Source organism: Nicrophorus vespilloides, unplaced genomic scaffold (genome assembly GCF_001412225.1).
Source record: "Nicrophorus vespilloides isolate i.1.1-1 unplaced genomic scaffold, Nicve_v1.0, whole genome shotgun sequence".
Classification (NCBI taxonomy): Eukaryota; Metazoa; Arthropoda; class Insecta; order Coleoptera; family Silphidae; genus Nicrophorus; species Nicrophorus vespilloides.
Genome location: NW_017099680.1, coordinates 172,652 through 181,392, shown reverse-complemented (window position 1 = coordinate 181,392; position 8,741 = coordinate 172,652). Strand labels below are relative to the sequence as shown.

General features: G+C 34.5%; 3 protein-coding genes across 4 annotated transcripts; 2 read left to right on the top strand and 1 right to left on the bottom strand.

The window, feature by feature from the left end:
- Positions 1-344: 344 nt before the first annotated feature.
- LOC108565178 (fumarate hydratase, mitochondrial-like) lies at positions 345-2,546 on the top strand. The gene is made up of 4 exons (XM_017924493.1): positions 345-386; positions 847-972; positions 1,032-1,795; positions 1,853-2,546. Exons 1-4 carry the CDS (start codon positions 384-386, stop codon positions 2,355-2,357), a joined length of 1,398 nt encoding a protein of 465 aa, XP_017779982.1. The 5' UTR covers positions 345-383; the 3' UTR covers positions 2,358-2,546.
- A 711-nt stretch (positions 2,547-3,257) lies between these two features.
- Positions 3,258-6,770, top strand: LOC108565177 (protein argonaute-3). Its single transcript, XM_017924492.1, has 6 exons — positions 3,258-3,717; positions 3,772-4,658; positions 4,711-5,024; positions 5,079-5,226; positions 5,441-5,649; positions 5,935-6,770. The coding sequence occupies exons 1-6, from the start codon at positions 3,420-3,422 to the stop codon at positions 6,629-6,631; spliced, it is 2,553 nt and encodes an 850-aa protein (XP_017779981.1). The 5' UTR covers positions 3,258-3,419; the 3' UTR covers positions 6,632-6,770.
- A 341-nt stretch (positions 6,771-7,111) lies between these two features.
- LOC108565154 (potassium/sodium hyperpolarization-activated cyclic nucleotide-gated channel 3-like) lies at positions 7,112-8,472 on the bottom strand. 2 transcript variants are annotated; one of them, XM_017924449.1, is made up of 3 exons: positions 7,944-8,472; positions 7,479-7,894; positions 7,112-7,424 (listed from the first exon to the last, which is right to left on the bottom strand). In XM_017924449.1, exons 1-3 carry the CDS (start codon positions 8,191-8,193, stop codon positions 7,140-7,142), a joined length of 951 nt encoding a protein of 316 aa, XP_017779938.1. In that variant the 5' UTR covers positions 8,194-8,472; the 3' UTR covers positions 7,112-7,139. The 2 variants fall into 2 exon arrangements, with proteins under 2 accessions (XP_017779938.1, XP_017779937.1); XM_017924448.1 differs by having other exon boundaries at positions 7,112-7,894.
- Between the last annotated feature and the right edge of the window lie 269 nt (positions 8,473-8,741).

Genomic DNA, 8,741 nt, shown 5'->3' with positions numbered 1-8,741 from the left:
AAGCATAATCAAGATCATACACGAGAAAACGTGGACCATCCATGAGGAAGAAGTATGTGGACAACACTAGAAAGGTAATTTATTAATTAATCAATCATATGGATCATCTTTGAGAATTGTCTTGACGTAAATAAAAACATATTTTTTATTTATATATTTTTTTATATATTACGTTTTATATATACGTCGTGTACTTGCGTTGTTTATATATTTTTTTAAATGTTGACATGGAAAAAATCTAGATTCGTTTTAGTAGCAGCATTTCCTATCTGTCAAAGATTTTCGCCTAGCGACCAATGAATTAACTATCAACTGAAGATTTCCTGCTTTCAGGAGTGTTTGTTTCAATAGATGGGAGATTTTTTTCCACTAGAGCTGCGCTAATGGTAAGTGTTATGTCATCAACTTGTGAAAAACTGCATTTAATTTGCTAATATATTCAATTTTCCATAGTTAACAACTATTTTACAACTTTAGGAAATCTTAATAACACCTGTATCGAAAAATCGCATTTCAATTGGATTACCATAGATTGTATACTACTTTTTATTAAATATTATCTAAAAATACTCAATCATCTCACCAATGTTACAAAATTAAGTATAATTTAAAGTTATTTATCAAACTATTATAATTTACAAAATGATAATCTTCAGGATTATTTTAAGTAATTGTTGTGTCTAAATTTATTGTAAACTACAGCCTTGCATATTCAACATACAAATTTGTAATTGCCTAAACTGGTCAACATTTAAGAATGGCAATTTATCGGAGTAGACTTATCATTAGATAGCATGTAATTGTTGCTGTCAATCATTTTATATATTGTTAATTGTTTATTTTTAGGCTAAATTCAGGTCCGAAAATGACACCTTCGGTGAACTTCAAGTACCAGTCGAGAAATATTATGGCGCGCAAACTGTTCGCTGCACCATGAATTTTCCAATTGGTGGTGACTACGAAAGGATGCCTGTAAGTTATAGCAGTATTGTATTTGAATGTTGTTGTTGTAATTAAGTATTGTGTTTTAGTACCCGGTTATTACTGCAATGGGTACACTAAAGAAGGCTGCCGCTTTGGTAAATAAGGATTACGGTTTAGATCCGAAAATTGCTGATGCCATTTCGAAAGCCGCCGATGAGGTGATCAGCGGCAAATTATACGATGATCATTTCCCATTGGTAATTTGGCAAACCGGTTCCGGTACTCAATCTAACATGAATACCAATGAGGTAATATCAAATCGCGCAATTGAGATCATGGGAGGTGTATTGGGATCCAAGACCCCTGTCCACCCCAATGACCATGTCAACAAATCACAAAGCAGCAACGACACTTTTCCAACTGCGATGCACATTGCCGTCGCACAAGAAATCCATCACACCCTCTTGCCAAGCATGAAGATGTTGAGGGATAGTTTGGACTGCAAATCTCAGGAATTTAAAAAAATCATCAAAATTGGAAGAACCCACACTCAAGATGCCGTCCCTCTAACTTTGGGCCAAGAATTCAGCGGATACGTGCAACAGATGTCTTTCGGCATTTGCAGGATCGAAGACACCCTTCCAAGGTTGTATATGCTGGCGCTGGGAGGTACCGCCGTTGGAACTGGACTGAATACCAGGAAGGGATTCGCCGAAAAATGCGCTGCTAAAATTTCTGAACTCACCGGATTACCGTTTGTGACGGCTCCCAACAAATTCGAAGCACTTGCCGCTCATGATGCTTTGGTGGAAGTTTCTGGAGCGCTCAACACCGTTGCTTGCTCAATTATGAAATTTGCCAATGACATCAGGTAGAATATTTACTTGTAAAAATATGATAACAATCATCTGATGAAAATGTATTTTAGGTTTTTGGCTTCCGGACCAAGATGCGGATTAGGAGAATTGTCTCTCCCTGAAAACGAACCCGGTAGCTCCATCATGCCTGGTAAAGTGAACCCAACTCAATGTGAAGCCATCACAATGGTGGCTGCCCAGGTTATGGGTAACCATGTTGCTGTGTCTGTGGGTGGTTCAAATGGACACTTCGAACTTAACGTATTCAAACCAATGATGGTTGCCAATGTACTCAGGTCTATTAGGTTGTTGGGCGACAGCTGCAAATGCTTTACAATAAACTGCATTAATGGTATTGTTGCTAACACCGATAAGATTGACAAGATCCTCCACGAAAGTCTTATGTTGGTTACGGCTCTGAACCCACATATTGGCTATGATAAAGCCGCGGCAATTGCTAAGACCGCCCATAAAGAAGGAACAACCCTTAAGGAAGCCGCACTTAAGTCAGGTCATCTCACTGAACAACAATTCAATGATTGGGTGAAACCCGAAGACATGCTGGGACCTAAGTAAAATAGTATTCGTTTTTGTTGAAACATTTTAATTAAGTTAAAAAATCTCTAGCAGCAATAGTAATCTAGATCAGCGTTTATCAAAATATTTGGTCCGCAACCCCCTTTTGCATTCATACCCGAATAATTCAATTTTCTTGGACCCCCAAAATTGTTCGACGACCCCCACTTTGAGAATCACTGATCTAGACCCCAGATTATAAATTTTAAGTTCTAAATTAAGACATTTAAATTAAAATGTAAATGAATAATTTAAATTTAGTTTTCTAATGTTTGTTACTCTGATTAACTTATTGATAAATTTTATTAGATGTTGGCAACAACTACTGACCAGGGGGACTTCACAGGATCCGGCAAAATTGAATATATTTGTTTTTACGACAAAATAGTTGGTATAACGCTGGTTGTGTTTTAGGAGAGAAGATTGTTATGCGAAATTTTTAGTTATACATTTCTTAATTATTTATAAATTATTATGTTGATTTCGTTTAAGTGTTTATATGCTTTATTCGTTTGTTTCTACTACATATTTATTTACACTTTTATGTTAAATATGACACTAACTGGCTACATACATCGTAAAGGGTGAGGTAAGTTGCATACTTCCACTCGATTATAGAGTAATATCAGAAGATATTAGATTATATCAGAAGAGATCAAAAAACTTTTTTTAGAAGTTCCTATCTGTTGTCTTTTTTTGTCCATTTCTATCGCCTGACAACCAATAAATTAACTAGCAACTAAAGATTATTGTAAACTGTAACTTATAGATATGCCCCTGAGATGGAGCTGATTTCGCAGAGTTCTATTTTACCATTAAAAAAGTAAACAGTTGTAAATATAACAATACAAAAAAAAATGAAAAGAGCGCTAAACAATAAGAAATAGATGATAAGGATGGATATAAAGAGTCATAAATAATTTAATTTTTTTGTAATTATTCGCGTGTTCAGGAATTTTACATTTCTGCAGTTCGCCTTTGTGTATCAATTGGATTACACATTAAACTTAACAGATAGTTCTATGTAAATTGTATTTACTTTATTGATAGATTTGTTTAATAATGAATCCAGTACAACCTATGGGCCGTGGGGCCCTTATCTTGCAAACTTTAAGAAGATTAGATGAGAATAGGGCTGGAGTGAGTACAGAGTCAAGTGAGGAACCCCCAAAGCCTCGGGGTAGAGCAGCATTGTTACAAAAGTTGAGGTGCTTAAATGTTGGTAGTTTGGGACCTGTAACTTCCTCAACAGTAAGCCAAGAAGTAGTTTTAGAGCATGAAACTGAACCTGATAATAGTTTACAAACAGCAAGTATTGTAGAAAAATTTGATGCAGTCACACCAGTTACTTCTTACAAAGGTATAATTTAAATTATGTCATTCAAATAATTACTAGAATTTGTTATTTTTTCAGGGTCTGTTGGAAAATCAATTAATATCTCTGCAAATTATATAAGGTTGACAATTGATCAAGACAAAGGTGCATATGAATATGACTGCACCTTTGAACCAGATGTTGATTCAAAGCATGCAAGGATTAAAATAATTAATGCAAATATTGCAGCTTTGGGAGGTGTTAAAATGTTTGATGGCAGCCGTATTCTGTATTTACCTATAAAAATGAAAAACATTAAAACTGTGTTTACAAGCCCGCATCCACTCAGTGGTGAAATGATTACATTATCAATTATTTATAAGAAAACATTAAGAATTGGTCAGTGCATTCAGATGTTCAATGTGCTATTCAAACGAGTGATGTCAGCATTAAAGTTGAGTAGAATTGGGAGAAATTATTATGACACTCCAAGTTCCAAGCTAATTCCCCAACATAGACTAGAAATTTTGCCTGGTTATGCAATTGCAGTTGATGAATATGAAGGTGGTCTAATGGTGTGTTTGGATACTCAGCATAGAGTTTTAAGAACGATTACAGTCCTGGAACATATGAGAGACATACAAAGAGAAAATAGAGAAGGATTCAGGGAAGCACTGAAGAAATCGTTATTGGGTTCTGTAGTTATAACGAAGTACAATAACAGAACCTACGTTATCGATGACATATTGTGGGATCTTAATCCGCAAGGGAAATTTAAGAATTCCCAGGGTAATGACATTTCTTTCGTTGAATATTACGCTAAGCAGCATGGACTACATGTCACAGATTTGAACCAGCCGCTCCTTCTCAATGTTAAGAAGCGGAAGGTTAACATGAAGGATGAACTCATTGATATGAATATTTGTTTAATACCAGAGTTCTGCAATTTGACTGGCCTAACAGATTTCATGCGTTCGGATTTTAATGTAATTATTAATGTTTTTTTCATATTGCCGATTCAAAATCACGATGTTGCAGGTAATGAAAGATGTTGCTGCTTATACTAGAATAACTGCACACCAACGGATGGCGGCTCTGCGAAAATACTTGAACAATATTAAAAGTTGTCCAGAAGCGGTTAAAATTTTAGGTGATTGGGGTTTAACATTGGCCGATGGAACAATCGACCTTAATGCTCGCTTACTGCCGCCGCAGATGATAATGTTCGGTAATAACCAACCGTACCAATGCGATTTTAAAGCTGATTGGAGTGGAGCGCTGTCTAAGAATAAGGTTGTTGGGCCAATAGATTTATACGATTGGGTCATAATTTATACACAGCGCGATGCAAAGTTCGTAATCATCTTCAATTACATTGTACCCATTAATATTACTCATTATTTTAGGGTGGCCCAAGAATTTGCTACAAATATGTGTCGTTTGGGTAGTAATATTGGATGCAATATTACTACTCCAAAGTTGTATTCTATCCCGAACGATCGCACAAATAATTACATACAAGCTATAACAAAATTGTACAATGACAATGTTCAAGTAAGTTTTACTTTCGGAAATGTCTTTTTATGTTTAATATATCTAATATATAATATTAACGTATTATTAAAGAGTATTAATAAATGTAAGAAAGATTCCAATGCAAATTATTATGTTTATTTTCAATATATTCATTTAAATTAATATAATTTATTAATCTGTATATATCATTATCAAGTTATGAACTATTTATTAGATTTAAATATTCTTTCAGTGTATGGTTTTTATATGTCCTACGGCACGTGACGACTTGTACAGTTCGATTAAGAAGATGACACTATGCCAGAAGCCTGTCGCTAGCCAAGTAATTTTGTCAAAGAATTTGAATAACATAAAGAAAGTGCGTACCGTCACTTTGAAAATTGCTTTACAAATTAATTGCAAATTGGGTGGATCGCTTTGGAGTGTAAAAATACCTGTCACGTAAGTACAAAGTGGTTAAAATAAAAGTAAAGTGCTTGTTGTTTAGAAAGAAAGCAATGATATTACTGAATGTATAACTATTATCATGTTGAATGCATTTCAGGTATTACTTATATATTTATGTGTAGATTTGTTTATGTAGAAGATAATGATGACTGATTATGTTTTAATTTAAAATTAAATTATCAGGATTCTGCAAGCTTAGATGGAGTAATGTAATTAATTAGTGGATTGATTATTTATTTTTGTGATTGTTGAAACCAGAGAATAATCTGATATTTTTAGGTCTTGGATGGTATGCGGAATCGATACGTACCATTCTGCGGGTAGCAAGGTATCCGTAGGTGCTTTAGTGTCAAGCACGAATTCGATATTTACATCGTATTATACGACTTGCATAAGACAGGAGAAGGAACTTTCGGATGCGCTGAAAGTGCCTTTCGCACGATCACTGCTAATGTATCGACAACGTACTGGAATCTACCCGACCCAAATAATTATTTACAGGGACGGCGTCGGGGATGGTCAATTTGATCACGTGAAGAGATACGAGTTGTCGCAGTACCTCAAAGCTCTGGACGACCTAAAGATAACTGAAACCAAGCTCTGCTTGATTGTGGTTCAAAAAAGGTTGAACACGAGATTAATTTCTAATGATTCGGTGGGAAATCCTCCTTCCGGGACAATCGTTGACGAATGTATTATAAGCAAGAATAATAGTGACTTTTATCTAGTTCCGCAAAATGTTAACCAGGGGACCGCAACTCCTTGCCATTATACCGTCCTCTACGACGATGCGAAATTGAAACCTGATCATGTACAAATGTTAACGTATAAGCTTTGTCATATGTACTACAATTGGTCTGGAACCATAAAAGTACCTGCACCTTGTCAGTATGCTCACAAAGCCGCTTGGCTTATCGGGCAATACTTGGGTAAGGACCCGAACGAAGTACTCAATGATAAATTGTATTACTTGTAAATTTTCTTCGAAATCTTACGACCTACCAAATACTATATAAGGCATTCACATTTACGTTACGTTTTTATAAGTATTGTTTTGTTTTTCTTGTTCCATTATTATGATATAGTTTATTTGTATTACTTATTTTTATACATTTACGAACAAATATATATTTTATAAAATACGAAAACTATATTCACTAATAAAATACCTCTCCCTCTAAAATCTATATAAAAAAGTTAATTTCATATTATATAAAAATAATTTACAATTACATTTAGTATGTATTCTCTGTTCGCTCTCATTCTATATTTTCATAAACTTTTAAATTTAAAGTTAGTTCTTTGAAAAGTACGTTTATGATTATTTTTTAAACTATACTTTATTAATAACGGTTCTAGTAAATAATAATGAGATAAATTATACAATGTTAATAAAAGTAGATTTATTCAAATTAATTAGTAGAATAGTGAAATATAATTTTAAGTTTATGGGAAAATTAAATTTATTTTTAATACTTATAATATCAAATTAGATAACGTCCTGAATATTTTCTAGATATATTGTCGCCCTCGGAATCACTGTCATCAACACCGAACGTAGCTACGAGCGTCTTCCTAACTCTATCTTGAGCCATTTTCCGCATCCTTGCATAAATTTCCGGGTACTTCTCAATTTGTTTCAAAAAATCTTTCCTATGCAGTATGAACACTTCGCAGCAATCTATTGCGACAACGCTGGCAACTCTCTGTTCGTTTTCCATGATGATGGCGATCTCTCCGAAATTCGCTCCATCGGATAGATGGCAAATCTGCAAAAAAATCAATTTAAATACATACATCCATTCAGTAGGAAACAAACAAACCTCTTTCCCGGTGGAAGTATAAACGGCGACCGTTCCAGAAGCAATAAAATACATCGAATCTCCTACCGTTCCAGCGGAAACAATGACATCGGATGGTAAATATATCTCCTGCTTCATATTATAAATAATCTTGCAGATGATAGCCATCGGGATGTCATCAAAGATGTTCACCTTCTCCAAAAGATTCATGTAAGTGTGCACAAGCATTTCCTGTCTTAACTGTGGCGATAGTATCTTCAAAATTTCATCCTCCTTGTAATAGCTTTGCTGGAAGCGAAAATCGAAATAGCTCATAATCCTCGCCCGGATGTTATCAGGCAAATTCTTGTAGCGCATAAACTCCTCCAGCTGCTGCGTCAACTGATAATACTTATTCCCAGACAAACTATGCTTAGTGACTATTTGCAATATTTGAGCTTAAAAAGATTTTTAGAATAGAGAATACTTATTAGATATTCATCTTACCGACGACTACTAGCTGCAGTGTAAAACCGATGGTTAAAATAAAAATTTCAAGAATAACTGTAGGTAAATGTTGGGTAGTTCCTGGAGATCCAAACAAGAGAAGCATATAGACGATTCTCTCCGAATTCCTCAATATGTAATATGGCGACAGTTCATGGAGATTCCCCGAGTTCGGCATTTGATTTACCATGTGTATCAAACTCATGCACCATATGAATATTAGTATAAACATTATAATTAACTTAAACATTTTGAATTTGTAAATGCTCCATTGATTGTACTGAAAACCATGACATTACAAGCATTTAATATTGCAATTAGATTGGATTTAAGGTGATTTACATCGCGCAGTCGTTCGATGTATTGCAGAATTGTGAATATTCTCAGCAACTTTAAATAACTCAAGTAATAGGAGATGTTGTGTAAAGTCAATCCTTTCTTAAATATATCTGTATTGTGCTCTTGGAATAGATGCACCAAATCAGTGTTGAAGGATGAAACTAGATCGAGCAGGAACCAAGTTAGCACATATTTCCTAAAATTCATGTTATTTTCTAAAAACACTTTTATTTTGAGTTTTTACTTAGCCACGCCAGTTCTAGACAAAATGATTTTAGTCGTGATTATATTCTGATATCCAGTATTGAAAGTTACGATGATATCAACGTAACATATTATATCCAATATCAATTTGATGGCATGAAAAACTTTATATGGAAATACTACGCCTAGAGGTATAGTGAACAGCAGAAGTGTTAATACATTTAACATCAACAATTCCCACGCGACCCTGGGTCG

Bases quoted from the DNA above. Each gene is read 5' to 3' on its own strand.
- LOC108565178 (XM_017924493.1), top strand. The intron at 973-1,031 runs GTAAGTTATAGC...ATTGTGTTTTAG, and splicing joins GTGACTACGAAAGGATGCCT to TACCCGGTTATTACTGCAAT. The intron at 1,796-1,852 runs GTAGAATATTTA...AATGTATTTTAG, and splicing joins AAATTTGCCAATGACATCAG to GTTTTTGGCTTCCGGACCAA.
- LOC108565177 (XM_017924492.1), top strand. From the start codon at position 3,420: ATGAATCCAGTACAACCTATGGGCCGTGGGGCCCTTATCTTGCAAACT. The intron at 3,718-3,771 runs GTATAATTTAAA...TTATTTTTTCAG, and splicing joins ACCAGTTACTTCTTACAAAG to GGTCTGTTGGAAAATCAATT. The intron at 4,659-4,710 runs GTAATTATTAAT...ACGATGTTGCAG, and splicing joins TCATGCGTTCGGATTTTAAT to GTAATGAAAGATGTTGCTGC.
- LOC108565154 (XM_017924448.1), bottom strand. From the start codon at position 8,193: ATGTTTAAGTTAATTATAATGTTTATACTAATATTCATATGGTGCATG. The intron at 7,895-7,943 runs GTAAGATGAATA...AATCTTTTTAAG, and splicing joins ACTGCAGCTAGTAGTCGTCG to CTCAAATATTGCAAATAGTC.